Source organism: Anabrus simplex, chromosome 6 (genome assembly GCF_040414725.1).
Source record: "Anabrus simplex isolate iqAnaSimp1 chromosome 6, ASM4041472v1, whole genome shotgun sequence".
NCBI lineage: Eukaryota > Metazoa > Arthropoda > Insecta > Orthoptera > Tettigoniidae > Anabrus > Anabrus simplex.
The window spans coordinates 77,615,872-77,634,817 of record NC_090270.1 but is presented as its reverse complement, the minus strand read 5'-3'; the positions used below and the strand labels follow the sequence as shown (position 1 = coordinate 77,634,817).

At 40.2% G+C, this 18,946-nt stretch overlaps 2 protein-coding genes across 5 annotated transcripts in view; both read right to left on the bottom strand.

Moving 5' to 3' along the window:
- Window positions 1-15,622, bottom strand: part of LOC136876133 (ATP-sensitive inward rectifier potassium channel 12) — a 114,957-nt gene extending 99,335 nt beyond the window's left edge. For 2 of the 3 annotated variants that reach the window (XM_067149829.2, XM_067149832.2), the window contains exon 1: window positions 15,336-15,622. In XM_067149829.2, coding sequence (XP_067005930.2) covers window positions 15,336-15,622 — 287 coding nt within the window. The other variant, XM_068228316.1, reaches the window with a different exon arrangement.
- Window positions 15,623-16,439: 817 nt separating this feature from the next.
- LOC136876135 (G protein-activated inward rectifier potassium channel 4) overlaps window positions 16,440-18,946 on the bottom strand; it is a 355,451-nt gene continuing 352,944 nt past the window's right edge. For both annotated transcript variants that reach the window (XM_067149835.2, XM_067149833.2), the window contains exon 6: window positions 16,440-16,569. The gene's annotated coding sequence lies outside the window, so the exon portion shown is untranslated. The remainder of the gene's footprint in view (window positions 16,570-18,946) is intronic.

The following is an 18,946-nucleotide window of genomic DNA, read 5'->3' as shown; positions in this document are numbered from 1 at the left end:
GTCTCCGTTCTTTACACTGTACTGATTAAGGAATGTTCTCTTACAAGTCAGTCGCCACCTTTACAGGTCTGATATGCATAAAGGACAGAACACACCATATGTTCTTCATCTCATCGTCACTCGTATCGTTCTGCATTAACATTTTCAGATTCTATCAAATCACTTTAAATCATGCGCATTCTGTATATGTACAATTATTATTTATATTTCGTAAACTTGTCAATGCTTGAGAGTGATCTGATAATATCTGAGGATGTTCTTGTAGAACGAAACATGTCGTTCTTTCTCTAATAGTATTTTCTTATTTTACAGGTACAGTATGTTATAGTTGGTGTTTTCGACAGGCTGAAGAGCTTTTACATCTCTGACGGTTCTTCGAGTAATGACCTATCCGTATCACGCACACCCACTATTTCCGTAAGTCCGTTGCCAGTTTCCACAACCCACAAGTCTCGTACGTGATGAAGATATACAAACCTTACTGGCCGGTTCATTTAATGAATCTGTGTTGTGCGATTTAGTTGGTATGATACTACTATTCAATTTAAACGTTACGAGTATTTAAGTAAACTTGTCTTGAAAGATGATCATGAATATTTAGAAGCAGCAGGATGCTTTACATCCTTCTACATATTTCAAAATGCATTATGTCATTATAGCTGAGAGTAATAGCTCATAAAATAAAGTATCCTTAATAGTTGACTGTTGGCTCACAGCAGGTAAGTCACCCACGTTATGTCGCGAAACTGATCTACGTGGATGAAGGCCAGCAGGAATTGATCAACAGGCAGACTATAGTATATGAGTCTGACGTAGGAAACTGGTTATTTCTCACACTGACAGGATGTAATAAATAATCCATTGCTACCTGTGGTCCAGCATATATCAGCCGAATGTCTGTGTTTTGCACGGACATGCATTTTGACTTGTGTGACCACGTCCGTGTCGAGCTTATGAACACATCTGGAAATGTATGTCCAACCCTTGTTCCGTTCTGCTAGGGGCTCGGGTATGAAATGAAACGAATCTTCGTAGCGAGGTTTTATGACCAGATGCCCTTCCTGACGTCAACCTATCAGAGGACTTAATGAAATGAGATGAAATTAATGACGTGATATATGATAGTAGGAAGGGAAAAGCTGTGAGCTTGCATCCGGGAGATAGTGGGTTCGAACCCCACTGTCGGCAGCGCTGAAGATGGTTTTCCGTGGTTTCCCATTTTCACACCAGGCAAATGCTGGGGATATACCTTAATTAAGGTCACGGCCACTTCCTTCCTACTCCTACACCTTTCCTATCCCACCGTCGCCATAAGACCTATCTGTGTGTGGACTGTAAACTCTGCAAATATGCATGCCCTAAAATATTCTACAGTGATTTAAGTGTCCTCATAATAGACATTGTAAAAATGGAAAACCAGGGAAAATCATTTTCAGGGCTGCTGACGGTGGGATTCGAACCCATTATCTCCCGAATACAAGCTCATTAATGTTTTAAGAGGAATTGCAACTGAACAACCATCCTCTATTAACACTAATCAGAAGGACAATATAAGAGGTCCGACACTTCCGAGATTTAAGTTATCGTCAAAATAAAGAGACGGGCCACGAAGGGCGTGAAAAAGAAAGATTCCCTAGGATTCACTAACCTAGTACCTATTGGGGACGGAAGAGATGCAGATATCCTTAGATGGCCAAATTCAATAAGAAGATATAAAATAACATAAAATAAAATAATGTATGCTTGTTTTTGATGAATGATTTTAAATCTGCTGCCAACATGGAAAATCCCTCGCAGGTAACATTCATATAAACCCTTTCAACCGCTAACAGCTGAACTATCGTTCCGCTCAAAGAGGTCGAGGTGTGTCCTTTTTCCCTCCATTTGCAAAAACAGTATTATATCAAAGTGGCTTCTTTAAATCGTTCTGCTTGGCTGTGGAATGAACTCCCACCTCAGATAAAAGAACTACCTCCAGATAAATTTTGTAAAGAGGTAAAAAGGATATATATATAATTAAACCTTCTGTACATAATATAATTTTTCTACTGTGTGAATGTTCATTATGAGTGGGAGGACGGATGAAAGTTCATGGGATCCTGAGTGAGTGAGACTGTATGTGGATAGGAGTAACCAGCCTAGCTAAAGTATAAGTGAGGATTCGAGAGAGAGAGAGAGAGAGAGAGAGAGAGAGAGAGAGAGAGAGAGAGAGAGAGAGAGAGAGAGAGAGAGAGAGAGTGTGTGTGTGTCGAATTACTTGAACGTTGAACATGTTTTGTGAGTATTATGTAAATATGCCTTGTAAATACCGTAACTGTAAATAAGCACACTATGTAGAATGTAATTGTATATGGTCATTTTTAAGAGGTGATAGAGGCACTTTTGTGTATGTGGGGCTATGCCCTTTCTCCATCCACCATCCATAAATTGTGCCTACAATTAATGGATAATAATAATAATAATAATAATAATAATAATATGTTCTATTAAATTAAAGGTGGGAACATGATCCTGAAAACAGTCCCAAGTGCTTCATTTTGTCAGATTATTACCATATGCTATATTTTTTTTATTTAGAGGTTACGTACTAGAAAGGAGACTGCAAGGCAGGTTCACCCTGAAGGACGCAGGTTCGATTCCTCGTAGAAATATAACTTTCACTTCTGCAGAATCACATGACCCTGGAGCTCATTCAGTCCACTAAAAAGTGAATGCCATAATAATTACTAGGAAACAAAGACAGCTAAAGATTCTACGTCACACATTTCCGCGGCCTTACTTGCGTATGCGGAGGTAACTTTGCTTTTGTTTCTGTTGTTTTCGTGTAGGGCTTAACGAGATGCACCCTGCGGTTATCCTCTGTGAAGTGAACCTTATTATGACAAGAAGGGTGATCAGAAAAAAAGAAATCCACGGTTCTAGCCATTTAGGCAAGTAAAGCAATGTTGAAAAAATCCTAGGGATATGAGCTACGAATTTTAAGTAAATGAAGTAGAATAAAGTATGAGAATATATTTTTTATTTATTTCTAAAAATTATGATCATATATTTATCCGGTCGATTAGATTAGTAGTTTGCCTTTTTCTAATAATAATAATAATAATAATAATAATAATAATAATAATAATAATAATAATAATAATAATAATAATAATAATAATGTTATTTGCTTTACGTCCCACGAACTACTCTTACGGTTTTCGGAGACGCCGAGGTGCCGGAATTTAGTCTCACAGGAGTTCTTTTACGTGCCAGTAAATCTACCGACACGAGGCTGACGTATTTGAGCACCTTTAAATACCACCGGACTGAGCCAGGATCGAACCTGCCAAGTTGGGATCAGAAGGCCAGCACCTTAACCGTCTGAGCCACTCAGCCCGGCTGCCTTTTCCTACCACTACGAGTGCTAATGTGAGTCAATGCAGTTTCACTTAAGCCCGTATAACGATATTCAGTGTGGACATTTTTCAAAAATCAAATAAACGCTTGAGGGTATTGAACCAAGGAACACATTATAGGAAGAATTATGTAAATAAGTTAATCTGTCTAGGATTTAAAAAAGAAAACCAGTAATTAAACAAGCGATTTTAGACTGTTTGTCCGGAACTGCATTTTTTTTGCTAGTTGCTTTACGTCGCACCAACACAGATAGGTCTTATGGCGACGATGGGACAGGAAAGGGCTAGAAGTGGCAAGGAAGCGGCCGTGGCCTTAATTAAGGTACAGCTCTGGTGTGAAAATGGGAAACCACGGAAAACCATCTTCAGGGCTGCCGACAGTGGGGTTCGAACCCACTTTCTCCCGAATACTGGATACTGAACTGCATTTAGGCCGGAAGTGATTTTCACTTTTCTTCTGTGGTTTGATAAAGCTATGAAAGACTCAAAATTTGAAACCTTTCCTGGCCCTTTAGCCCTTCAACTTTCGACACAATTGAGGAAATTGCTTAATTTTACGTTTTTTGTAGTATGCGGACCTCTACTTTGTCCGCTAAGAAATATTTTCAACTTTAAAACTGTTCAAGTAGTCGAGTAACTTGAAAAAAAGAAATGGCTGAATCGGCAAAGTTCCAGACAAGATAACCTCCTTCATTATGAAGTCAAGCATAGTTAACCTTGCATAGCAGTTTCTGCACTTTATGATCAGATAAAAGGACCACGCAAGTAGATCAATGGCATCATGCGGAAGGTGACAGATAAGAATACAATCGAGTCAAGGTCGTCGAGACACGAGCAAACAGACCATCTATAGGTCTAAAGAGAGAGCTCAAGTAAGCAAATACGCGCGCTTTACACATCCATTTCTTTTCAGACAAAGTAGGCGGTCCCCATACAACGAAAAACGTAAAATTAAGCTATTTCTTCAGTTTTATCGAAAGATGAAGGGCTAAAAGGCTCGAAAAAATACAAATTGTAAACTTGGATAGCTCTATCAAACTAAAAAAATAATCGAAAATCACTTTTAAATGCAGTTCCGGAAAAACAGCCTAAAATCGCTTGTTTATTTTTTATTCAAATCCTAGCCAAATTAAGTTATTTACGTAATTATTCCCATAATTTGTTCCTTGGTTCAATACCCCGCATCGAATGAAGTTATAAGACCTTAAGTGTGACTCACATTAACGCCCGTAGTGCTAGAAAAAGGAGAAATGCTAATCTAATCGACCGCATAACGATGATTAAGAAAAGGATTGTAAATTTTAGGAATAAAGTATATATTCTCATACTTTATTTACCTAAAATTCATATCCATAGGATGTTTTCAACATTGAGTTTTGGATTTTTTCTACTTGAAGTGCCTCATCCGTTCCGGATGTTGGCTATCGTGTTGGCGATTTCGGTCTTATTGGTGACTTTTCGGAATGGTTCTTCTGAAGATATCTGGCATAAAGAAAATACCGCCCCTCTCTCGGGTTCCTAACTAAGAGATCCGTCGAGGTCATGGACATCATCTCTGGCATATCTTTTCCTGCCATTTTATGAACTGTCAGCTGCAGTATGTGACACTACCTAACTACAGCAACTTTATCCAACAATCTTACAGGCTGATACCATCCTTGCCCCTGCGAAGACAGCTATGTGATAATATTTTTGGAGAAATACAGACCCGCAGCACATATATTATAAAGAGCAAGAATGCTTTGATATCACTCACACAGTACTGAACCTTAGATTACAGAACCTTACCGGGCCTAGTACTGAGCTAAAATATTTCGCGTAACAGTTTTCGCATGCGGAACGACGGTAGACTATATTAATTAACTGGCCAGCCCACAGATAAACCGAGACACTTCTATTGAAATACAGAAATCCTCGGTATCTGTTTACTGTTTTCGATCATAGCAATCAAAGGCGAGGCCACTTACGTTATGCTCAGTGTAGCGACGAACTAACATTCTTTTCCACTGTCGGAAGTCCTGAAGAAGTTTTTCCGTGGTTCCCCATTTTCACACCAGACAAATGCTGGGGCTGCACCTAACTTAAGTTCACGGTCGCTTCGTTCCAACTCCTAGCCCTTTTCTACCCCATCGTCACCATAAGACTGTGTCTATAGGTCTATAGATGTGTCTGTGCGACGCACATAGGGGTATTTAATGCAAAACGTTGGCCACATTATTTTGTGGTATTCGTACTGCGAGACCGTAGAGAACGTAGTGTTAGGGATTATAAGGTAGTTACATACATTATAGAACGAATAAACCAACATCATGGGATTGTTATGAGATGCATTATTTCTTACCTACAATACTACAATACAGCTCGAGGAATCTTCCTAATGTATCCTGCGCTTGAAAGCACTAAAAGTAATGATTATTTTAAGAAAGGTATGCTGTTTTTCTTTGGCCTCGGTCTCATACCTGTTATTAATGGATCAGATGTCGGTAGTAGCCTGTTTATTATGTCCAGGTTGTGTGTTTCGCGTGAGAATTTCCTGGCAAAACTTTGTCTGTACATACGAAAGTGCTCATTGCTGCTTCTTCTGATAAACTGCCAATGGGCACGAGGGCATGTTCAATGGCAGTTGGGCCATACACCAACATCTTGTGTACAGTGGGAGACATAGCATGCCATGGATATAAATCAATATACAGTCTTGCAGTTTCAACAGTAGAAGCAGAACATTTGTCTACGTCTATCTGATGTTTCAGGGCGTGTAAAAAATCTCCTACTGCTAATTTCCATCATTGATGTTTCCATAGCCTCGCTTGGGAACAGCTACAATTAATCGCAATCGATTTCGAAATTGTTCTTGTGTGACTCTTTTCCTCTCTTGAACAATGTTTTTTTTTCAGGCTTTGAACGGATTTGCCGCTACATGATTTTTATTTTTAGGAAAAAATGCAACAGAAATTCGAAAAGTCTAATTCGGGCATGGAATATAGACAAGCCGATCTGAAGAGCTTCTGTATTTACTATTTTGAATTTTGACAAGTCATTGAAGTGTTTTACGGTAGCCTTGCAAATGTAGCATCTCATCATCGATGCTGCCTCTTGCTGCATTGCAGACCTTTGCATCTACCATAGTAAGCAACAATGTGTGCGTTATGGATAAATGATCCTCTGTTCTAGAAGTTGTTGTTTTTTGTAAATTTTCAATTTGACTGGTTATATAAGCAATTTCTTCCTTAGTAACATCAACTGTGTCATGAATTGGTCTGCAATAGAGAGGGGATGATGGTGTAGGATTTTTCCAAACAATTAGGTCTTTATTCTTGTGGCTAACAAGTCGGAGAGGCACTAAATATGACTCAAATATGTTAGCATCAGAATCACTATTGTTTTCAAACTGAGTTTGCTGTGAACCATCACAACTCCATAAGTTTCAATGATTGTATGTCATCACGTGGAAGACCATTTAAAACCTCTTCCAAATACAATATTAATCACGCACATGTGTGAGTAAGCATTTCTTCTTGCTAGGGGCTTTACGTCGCACCGACACAGATAGGTCTTATGGCGACGATGGGATAGGAAAGGGCTAGGAGTTGGAAGGAAGTGGCCGTGGCCTTAATTAAGGTACAGCGCCAGCATTTGCCTGGTGTGAAAATGGGAAACCACGGAAAACCACTGTGAGTGAGCAAGGCTTGAAGTTGAATCTCCCCACATGAGGCAGTCAGCTGATAGGATTCAGTCACAGGGTAGCACTGCCTTTTAGCCTCTTGAAGGATACTGTAACAGGGATAGACCTTCTCATCAGCTGTTCGCATACTACGTATTATTTTCTTGTCAGCGAGGCTTTCATAAAGATTGACAAAGTTTGGATATGTGAAAGTCTTGTTTTATCCTTTAAAGTCTCTGCGACTACTCCGATCTAATGCTTGTCTATATGTAGCTCCTTGTGTAGGAGATGGGGTAATATTTTTTATCGCTTTGGACGCTTCAACATTTCCAGATTCTTGGAGCTTCATTTGACTGGCATACATTAATTTTGTGGCGTCAAACTTGCTCCTCAATAGCTGTGTCTTACACCTTTTACTGCGTTCGCTTAACTCTACAAACGACTTTTATGGCCTACCAACTCGAGTTTTGCAACATGGAATTGTAATGGTACTTTGCAGTCAATTATGTTTCTTTTTTAAGAAGGTACTTTCAATTTTGTGTGAAGCAAGCCGTCTCTTCTGTAATTGTGATTTTATATAAGACAGTTCATGTTTAAAATCTTTCTTTTCATCATTAGGGAAGGTAGGATATGATAATATAGAATTTCCCATAAAATCCAGTCGTTTTACAAAATCGTTTTCAGAGCACCCTTTCATAAGGTCATAGAGGCCTTTTCTAGTCATCAGTTTGCATTTCGAAGGACCTAGGATAAAACAAAAATGCTTTCACAATTCATTCCGGAAATGGCTTTGGTTATAACAGACAGATCATTCTTGTAAACAAATCGTACAGAACCAAACTGTGGTATTCATCGGCTAACTTTTTTATATTTCCTGTAAAGGAATGATTTGTCTATCACACCGCATTAAGACATATGCATGGAAACACTCTGAACTGACACAAAACCCTTGCATTACTGTACTCATAAGGAGTATTTCCTTTGCTTCACAGCTTTATATTAACAGACTTATTGCTTATACACATAGTAAATAATATGAATGGAATGAATTATAACTAACAGTACATATCCGGATCTTCAGAATCCATAATAATTTTCACCCCACTTCACGTCACAACACACTTTACAACAGTCACAAACGCAGAGTGATTTCAAGACAGTAGAGTAGCTTCAGATGCACTGCACGTGAGACTAACTGCAGACTAGCTCGACCGCTTATCAGTGCACAATACGCAAACAAACCACTGCCGCAGCAATGCCCCATCTATCGGACTGTCACAGGAAGTTATACATTCCGAGATTTACTCGCATTTTAAAAACGGACTTTTGGTCAGCTTTTCGGGCGAGGTAAAGCAAATTGTAAAAAAAAAAAAAAATGTATGTATTTTAAACAATTTATGAACCTCTCAAAACGCAACAACGCTTGGCCCCATCTTGTCGTGCTTGCCACTTTAAACGATGAAGAGGGTGTGGCCTCTGAAGAGACCTGGTGCAGGTACTTCTAGTTGTCTCCCATGACCGACCTGCGCGTCTGGGTGAGGAGTAGTGGTGGTGGTTGTGTTGATGATGGTGAAAATGATGAGGTAGGAATAGGGTGAATTCATGTGTTGGCACATAAACTAATCCAGTCGAGTAACATTAAGGGATCTACTCAAGGCTTAACGTCGCCATCTGACGGACGAATCATCATAAATAACGTCATATGCCTTCACTTCATGTAAACACTCCGGAGAGGCCAACATCCTGATGGGGAACCAGCTAGCCACAGTGTCAGGCCTTAACGATCATGGCCACTAAGCGAGTACTGAAAATTATTTAACTGTACAAAATTGGATTAGGAAGAAGTCAGGCAAATTTACTAATGAGAAGTAAGACAGAAACCACTCATATACTAATTACTCTCATTTTCAGAGTTTTGACAAACGGTATAGGGACGTCGGAGCCTCTGTGGCTCAGGCGGCAGCGCGCCGGCCTCTCACCGCTGGGTTCCGTGGTTCAGATCCCGGTCATTCCATGTGAGATTTGTGCTGGACAAAGCGGAGGCGGGGCAGGTTTTTCTACGGGTACTGCGGTTTTCCCTGTCATAATTCATTCCAGTAACACTCTCCAATATAATTTCATTTCATCTGTCATTCATTAATCATTGCCCCAGAGGAGTGCGACAGGCTTCGGCAGCCGGCACAATTCGTATCCTCGCCGCTAGATGGGGCTTCATTCATTCCATTCCTGACCCGGTCCAATGACTGGAAACAGGCTGTGGATTTTCATTTTCATTTATACGGAGGTTAAATCTTGGGCCTATGGGCGCTGTAGTAGTTAAATTCGGCCCTGTCTATCATGTCCCAACTTTTAAAATTGGAGACATAGTATCCGTGCAATCATCTCAATTTTAGATTTTTCAAGCCACTGACCCTTCCAGGTAGTTATCAAGTAAATTGTACCTCCATGCAAGCGCCACAAATTTCTTCCTCTACTAGTAGTGTGAAGAGAACCTGGTAATCCCATTTTTTCACCTTGAAGCAACTACGACTACCACTGACTTACTGATCAAGCTCTATATAAATTCAACCCACCTGATACTAGAATCTTCTGCTATCACTATTACTATTATTAACTCTTACTACTTTCTGGGATCAAGTCTATATTCGTTCAGTTTAGCTTATCATGGCATACTGATAAAGGATATGGGTGTAGGCTTTCTCTGAAAGTCAAGGTTTCCAAGAGTATTATCCGCTTAACTTTTGATCATAAATATAATTGCGTGCACCAAGTAATAAATTGGATACTGACATTTTTCTGATAAGAATGGGATGGAAGAAAAGCTACATAATTCTAACTTTCTGAGGACTATAAGAGAGAGAAGGTTTTTATCAAATTAAACATGTATTAGACCTTTATACGGAACGTTTCACGAGAATAAAAGTATCATACAATTTAACGTAAGTTTCCAAAATTTTCGAAAATTTTGACGTAGATATAGAAAAGCGCAAAGTTAAGATTATATAAAATTATTTTCCTAACTGTAACTCACAGAAAAGTTAAAAAGCCCGCATAATATTAGTTTTCATAAATTCGAAGGCCCATTGTTCTTCAGTTATACTTACGAATAGGTAACTGAATGAGGATTTTTTTTTACACATTTAGTATGGGAATTTTAATGACAAGGAAATCATGTTTATTGTTCATGATATTATTGCGATATAATTACCATTTTAATTTCATTCTTTCAGAAATGGAAAAAAAATATGAATACCGGTACATTTAGTTTCGGCGTTTTAATTAATCTATGTTGTCACATTTATGGTGCTGTGAATGATATGCGAAGTGCTCACAGATTACAGTCTCCTATGAATTGCAGATCACATATTATTACACAAAGTTATGGTGCGAGTTTCGAACGCTGAACAAATAAATTTTGTTTAATACAGTTAAAAGAAGACTGCGAAAGTTCTCCTGATTTGCGGAGAAAATCGATGTGATTTTCAGTGTTTCAATGTTAATGTGGATATAAATCTAATAAATACGTTTCTCTTAATTTTCTTGATGTCACACCGGCACAGGTCTTGTGGCGACGATGGGATAGAGAACGCCTAGGAGTGGGAAGGAAGCGGCCGTGGCCTTAACTAAGGTACAACCCCAGCATTTGCTTGGTGTGAACATGGGAAACTACGAAAAACCATCTTCAAGGCCGCCGACAGTGTGACCGGAATCCACTATCTCCTGGATGCAAGCTCACAGCCGCGCACCCCTAATCGCACGGCCAACTTGCCCGGTAATAAATATACTTTCAGAATATGCTTTTACATTCTTAAGACGTTCATAATTTTATTGTATTTAGAATTATATTTTCAAATATAATGAAATGCCAGTTCTATTAGTTTGTCCGTGATATTTCTGTAAAAGGTTGGCTATCGAAATAAATATACTACCGTATATAGAACGTTTAATAGAGTGAAGATCGTTGAACAGAGAAAGCTGGTACTGTGCAGACATGAATATCCCCAACCACTTTCCTTTTTCTAAGATATTACTTTACTTTCGCATTATTCAAGAATACAAAACAGTCCCCGGTAATAACCAGATAAGTTGAATTATCTTGTTAACCCGCCAGTGGTCGCTAGGACGAAAGTAACGCGAGTGGTCGCGCGTTGAGCAAAATGCGATATGACGTGTTTTCATAACAAATACCAACCGATTTCAAGCGTAAATGTATTAACACATTAAATGAACATGAGAATAAATCTCAAAAGGTTATAAATAACACTAAAAATTACAAATAAAGTTAGAATAATAGTAATACATCTCAAATAACCGTATCTGGAATAAACAATTCTCAACTTCCTAATATAGTGTGTTCGCCTTTCGCAATGCACATTACACTAGGAGGATGAGTCACTATATTTTCAGCACAAGTACGTGAGCGTGGTATTCTTTTTAGTTGGTGTCTGCCCACTAAACATGCAATTCTCATTTACCTCCAACATATGTTGTTCGCCACCTACAGATTGCTCTCCAGGTACGGTTCCACCATCACGTTCTTCTGGCTCGGACTGTTCAGTATCCGTATTATATTCACTGTATTCACTTTCACAGTTAAAATGTCACGACTTGAAGCCATCGTCACGCATTAATTACACAACGCCTTAACACAATAAGTTACAAATAACTGTTTCAACTATGAAACAACACACAACAATAGCGAAACTATAACACACACAGAAATTAACACCAAGGTGTCTGGTCGCGCGTGAAGCAAAATGCTCACCCTTGACGGGCGCTGATAATTCCCTCCTCCCTGTCCGTTCTCAAGGTCACACATGTGCGTTTTAATGCATTCGTCCTTCTCTCCAAACTGCAGTACGAAGGTACAACAGGGCTCAGGTTCGAATCTACATGCTGTATAAAAGAGTAGATGATTTTCAATGGCCATGAGCATTTTGCTCATATAGCGACCACTGGCGGGTTAATATTCTGAATATTGGTAATAAAAGTGGCTTCAATCAATTCAGTTTGTCTTCTGTGTAATATATTTTCTATTGTTACTGTGCGCGTCTTATTGTCTTGTATATGAATTATTGGCAGTTAATTTATACAGCTGCCTCTGCTATAGAGAACTATTAAATCTTACAAGCTAACAATACACAAATGTGAATTACATTCTTTGTTTATTACTGGCTCACACAAGAAGAAAATGGCTGGTCAACAGTTTTACTCACGATCAGAGGAATTTACTTCGTTAATTTTTTGAATTAAACAAAATCCAACCAAACTATTGTTTAAAAAGTTGTTTTATATAAGGAATAATGGTTTGACAACATTTAGAGACTCCGTGATTCCGTATTGTTTAAAAACAAAACCTGCTTCCCTAAGGACTTTAATTTTCGACTAATCTTGTTATTCCCTGGGATGAGTGTATTTTAAATATTGTTATCACCTTCAGGGGCTGCCTGGCCGAGGCGGTAAAGGCGTGCTCGGTTCACCCGGAAGGACGTGGGTTCGAATCCCCGTCAGGAAGTCGTAAAAATTTAAGAAACGAGATTTCCACTTCCGACGGTGCATATGGCCCTGAAGTTTACTCAGCCTACACCAAAAATGAGTACCAGGTTAATTCCTGGGGGCAAAGGCGGTCGGGCGTAGAGCTAACCACTCTACCCTATCACGTGCTGAGGTTAGTGGAAGCCTTTACCTTCCACTCCTCCAAGGGCCTTCATGGCCTGTACGGAGGTGACTTTGCTTTGCTTTTAACTATCACCTTCACGCGTGAGAAATGTGAAAAACTATACAAAGCACAAAACCTTTGCCTTAGAGCAATGAAGGACCTTGGAGGAGTCATAAGCGGGACAGAATCGAATGAAATAGACTTATATGGAAGAGGCCTGGTCTTCTTAATCCAAGTTGGTGGGTTCGTAGCTGTACGTGGCACCGACACAGGTAGGTCTTATGGCAACGTTGGGATAGGAGGGGGAAGGAATCGTTCGTGGCCTGAATTAAGATACAGCCTGGTGTGAAAATGGAAAAAACAGAAAACCGTCTTCAGGGCTGCCAACAGTGTGGATCCCGGCTCAGTCCGGTGATATCTGAAGGTGCTAAAACAAGTCATCCTCACGTCGGTAGATTTAGCGGCACGTAAAAGAACACCTGCAGGAGTGTAATTTCCACCTTCATACACTCAAAGTTAAAATTTCGTTCAACGCTAGTGCGGAAGGTACGGTTTAAGGGGCTTTAAATACTAAAAAAAGTATATCGTGGCTTGGGAATGGTGGGTTGGAAAACCTGAAGTTAGTTTTGCGGGGTTACCTATTTTCGAACTTGAAATTACCGGGTCGGTCACGGTCCCTACATTTCTAGTTCTAACGGTTTCCTTCACCAGTACCACCGTGAACATATCCAGGGTGTTTCATGAGGAATTACGGCCACTTACGGAGACGACTGCTGAAGACATTTTGAGCAAAATGTGTCATATGAACATTTGTCTTATTCTCAATACGCATGTACCGGTAGTTACAATAATTTAAAAGTTATTTGTAAAACACATTTTAGTTCCATTGGAAATAAAAAAAATATAATAAAGTTAACTCTTCACAGCCTTTATTCAATTTATTCGTGTTCTGAATCTCAATGTGTGTTTTGAATTCCTTAATTGTTTCGTGAAGAAATGGCTTTACTGAAAAATAACATGTTTCTTGTTCGGCTGAATGGTCATCATAATGGGTTTCGGTTCAGAGGCTCCCGGGTTCGATTTCTGGCCGAGTCAGGGATTTTATATGTGAGGCTGGGTGTTGGTGTTCATTTACATCAACACATCACATAGCGAACGACCGTAGAAACACGCGACCACCGAGCTCGATAGCTGCAGTCGCTTAAATGCGGCCAGTATCCAGTATTCGGGAGATAGTAGGTTCGAATCCCACTGTCGGCAGCCCTGAAAATGGTTTTCCGTGGTTTCCCATTTTCACACCAGGCAAATGCTGAGGCTGTGCCTTAATTAAGGCCACGGCCGCTTCCTTCCCACTCCTAGCCCTTTCCTGTCCCATCGTCGCCATAAGACCTATCTGTGTCGGTGCGACGTAAAGCAAAAAAAAAAAAAAAAAAATGAAAAAGAAACACGCAATAGTGAATACATCCCTCCAGGCATGGTTGGTGTCAAAAAGTACATCCGGTTGTAAAACTGTGATAACTCCCTACAAAGTACCTATCCCAGGTAACTGGGAAAAGGAAGAAGAAGAAGAAGAAGAAGAGTACATGTTACTTATATGTATGTTGGGTATTCAGCCCGAAGGCTGGTTTGATCCTCCACAGCTCTACCAACAGCTGTAATAGATAGCCTAGGCGTGAGGAGTGAGGTAGTTTCAATTTGCTTTCCTGACTGAGCCAGAAGTCGCTATTACATAGTCTGCCAAGCCCACTGAAATGCATACACCAACCGACCCCATGTGTGATATTTTCATACTATTCATAATACGGACTGGCTGCATAAGGAATGGTATTACTAGCATCGCTCATACCTCGGTCACTTTCATATTGACAAAGCCAAGGATGAGATTGAGACAGGTCAATGAACGTAACAAATGTATTCTAGCCCATACCAGAAGACATAGTGCACTGTAGACACTACACCTCGCCAGCAAAGGCATAGCATCTTACTTACGAAATAATAATTGTTACAAATTGTCCCAATTCTTCAGAACACGAGCCAGTTAACTTAAGTGCCGCACCTATTATTTGTGTGGAGTTCATTTTATTCATCCAAACCACAGGAAGTAAAGATAAAGATATTTTGCAAACAACTTTTCTAACATTGTAACTCTGTAAGCAGTGAGAGTTGCATACAAGTTAGTATGGCATTTTAATAATAATGATGTTATTTGCTTTACGTCCCACTAACTACTTTTACGGTTTTCGGAGTCGCCGAGGTACCGGAATTTAGTCCCGCAGGAGTTCTTTTACGTGTCAGTAAATCTACCGACACGAGGCTGACGTATTTGAGCACCTTCAAATACCACTGGACTGAGCCAGGATGGAACCTGCCAAGTTGGGGTCAGAAGGCCAGCGTCTCAACCGTATGAGCCACTCAGCCCGGCATATGACCGTTTTGCTCAATGTGTCTCTTCAGAAATTGGCTCCGTAACCGGCGGCAACTCCTCAGCGAATCACCTTGTGTGTGGTATTGAGACCTTAAAACAACTAGGAAAAAAGTATCATTGAAAAACTGGAAGGTGTGAAATGTAATATCTTACCGAGGCCGCGTCATGCTCCACTGATGTAGGAAGTCTTACCTCGTACTGTCGTGTCTGCTGCCGCCAGTGGGCTGGTTCAGAGAGCTGCCGTATGTCGACACTCGCACCAGGGTACAGGCTGTACTCTTAGAGATGAGCGGAGTCTCTGTGCCCCTCAGCTTCACACCACCCAGCATGGTTAAACTAAGATCTTCCTCCTCGTCTTCACCACCATTCTCGTCCACCTCCTCGATGGTGGCTGTAGGCGCCCGCGCCATCCGACCACTGCTGCTATTCCCTGTGACCGTTGTTCTTTCCTCTTCATCTGCCATGTTCGTCAGCTTCATTCCACAGGTCCATCGGAAGTTATCTCGTCTCCAAGATATACAATTTTTCAAAAAATTGTTTACATTGAAGTTCTTATTACAACTATCTAATAAATTGTCACCGAGTGGCTTCGAAAATGAAGCTAAATTCCAGATGAAAGTAGTAGAAATTTGTTTGGTATGCCACTAAACAAAACATGAATTATTCTGAAAATTTCGTTGAATCTGAGATCTATTCTGCAGAATTAAGAGGAAAACACCCCTGAATATCCCTCTGATGACTTACAAAAGCCAAGTCACATCCCCTATATTGCATCGTCTGAATTTTTAAGAGAATCCGAAACTGAATTACATCGCGCATTTTCTTGAAAAACTCATCATATCAGGAATATATTACGATCACTTCCTCTAAACATTCTTTCCAAGGATTGAATCAGTCATCTTCACAGTAGCACATCATTTGATTTACAGTTATCATTCGCTATTAAAATAAACTAATTTTCTGGATATTTATAAGAATACATTTCTGTCACTTGAATGTCTGTCGCACTCCTACTATGATATGTACGTTGGTTTCTGCCACTCGCGAAGGCCCAAGTGATGCCGTTACAACGGTGAGCACGGAGCCCCCTTACTCCCCACCAGAGAGATCGTCACGGTGCACGGACCAGCAATACAATGCCATAGCCTAGTCTACATGCCACAATACCCAGATTGGTGGGATGAAAAATGCTGGACGATTGCCAAGGCGCGTCACTAACGAATATGGTCCATGCGATAATGAATTAGGAAGAATGGGAGGGGATAATAATTTTGTCTGTCAGGAAAATCATGGGAACACGGTTCACGACTGGACGAAATTATATCGCAGGCGGGCGGTTATTTTCTTGCACGTTGTGGTGATTTCTGAAGGCTAGGGACGGACGATTTAGTCTTGTTTCCTCTGATATCGTGAGCACTAGAGCCTCCTGCAAATAAAAGAGACAAATATGTTAATAGCGGGTAAAAACAGAAATCACAAAATAAGGCACCTCCGAACTCTAAAATAACAAAGGGTAAAATAGCAGGCAAGTCACACAAAATAAATATAGTTAATATAACAATTTCAGTCGACAACATGTTATAATGAAAAAGAAAATCCACAGCCTGTTTCATTCTTTACTTATTTTTCCGTGAGAGACTGTTGCCTGGGAGACTGATTACCTTGGATCGAACAGGGATATTTCAGTCGCCTTTACAAAGAGTACTGTTATGTATTCGAAACGTCGGCAAACTGTACATAGTATGCAGAAAACAACAACACGGTTCAATCCGTAAAATAACAATTAAATAATTCTACATACCGTGGAAGCTTCACTTCTAAGACACGGCCTGTTTCCATTCATTCGGCCGGGTCAGGAATGGAAAGAACGAAGCCCGCAACTAGGGGCTAGGATAGGAATTGTGCCGGCTGCCGAAGCCAGTCCCACTCTTCTGGGGCAATGATTAATGATTGACAGATGAAATGAGATGATATTGGAGAGTGTTGCTGGAATGAAAGATGACAGGGAAAAACCGACGTATCCAGAGAAAAACCTGTCCCGCCTCAACTTTGTCGAGCACACATCTTACATGGAGTGACCAGGATTTGAACCACGGAACCCAGAGGCGAGTGGCCGGCGTGCTGCCGCCTGAGCCACAGAGGCTCCTACAAAATGTTGTAAGTTTCCAAATTCATTTACACAATGTACAGACATCGTCGATCCAGTTCTTTGGCTGAATGTTTACCAAAGTGGCCTTTGGTTCACAGAGCCTTGGTTTGATTCCCGGCCGGGTTGGGCATTTTGACTATGTTTCGTTAATTCCTCTGGCTAGGGGGGTTGGGTATTTGTGATATTAAATACATCCCTTCACATTGGCCTGGTGACGGGAATGGCTTCCAGCCGTAAAAATAGGCTTTATACACATTAGTGCCAACCTCTGATAGCTGGAAGAAAGGTCAAGGGGTTAGAACACGAGAGAGAGAGAGAGAGAGAGAGAGTACAGATTCTCACGACATGCAGGGCGCACTGATAATGCATCCTTTGACTTCACCCACAGGGGTGATATAGTGTTCCCATAAATCGAAACAAAAATCATTGTATCCATAAAAGAATGGTGGTGGTTGTTGTTGTTGTTTGAGTCATCAGTCCATAGACTGGTTTGATCCAGCTCTCCATGCCACTCTATCCGGTGCTAACCTCTTCATTTCTACATAATTGCTGCATCCTACATCTGCTCTAATCTGCTTGTCATATTCATACCTTGGTCTACCCCTACCGGTATTACCCCTACACTTCCCTCAAAAACCAACTGCACACGTCCTGGGTGTCTTAAGATGTGTCCTATCATTCTATATCTTCAAATTTAGCCACAACGATCTTCTCTCACCAATCTCATTCAGTATCTCTTAATTCGTGATTTGATCTATCCATCTCACCTTCAGCATTCTTCTGTAACACCACATTTCAAAAGCTTCAATTCTCTTTCTTTTTGAGCGAGTTATCGTCCATATTTCACTTCCATACAATGCCACGCTCCAAACGAAAGTCTTCAAGAACACTTTTCTAATTCCTATATCAATGTACGAAGTAAGCAAATTTCTTTTCTTAAGAAAAGCCTTTCTTGTTTGTGCTAGCCTGCATTTTATGTCCTCCTTACTTCTGCCATCGTTAGTTATTTTACTACCTAAGTAACAATATTCATCCAATTCCTTTAAGACTTCATTCCCTTCTCTAATATTACCTGGATCACCTGACTTCGTACTACTGCACTCCATTACTTTTGTTTTGGACTTATTTATTTTCTTGTACTCCTCACCCAAGACGCCGTCAAGGTAAGACTCATCAATTGTGAGAAAACGAAAGCCATTCTAGACTTCGTAGATATATCTAATTATTATTATTATTATTATTATTATTATTATTATTATTATTATTATCCAGCCCTGTGGTGTAGAGGTTGTTTCTCTTTCCAAGACCCTGGGTTTTTTTTCCGGCCAGTTCAAGGATTTTAATTCTGGACTGAGGACTAGAATAGGGTTCAATAGATACGAGGTTTTCTCAAGCTCTTACTGTAGTTCCAGGAAGAAAGTGAACAGTGCGATGATGATGCTACTGATACATAGACGAAGACTGGTTGCTATAGTTTCAGTGGTGTCAGAAAATATTCATGACGCTAATTCCAGATAGACTCCCAACCCCAAAACATATCCATCTTAAAAACTGGGAGAGGGGAGGAGGATATGTACAGGCAATGTCTTCGATAGTAAATCGATGTAAACAAATCAAGAGTTCGTTGGTCCTTTCCAGTGCTTCCTTTGGAAAG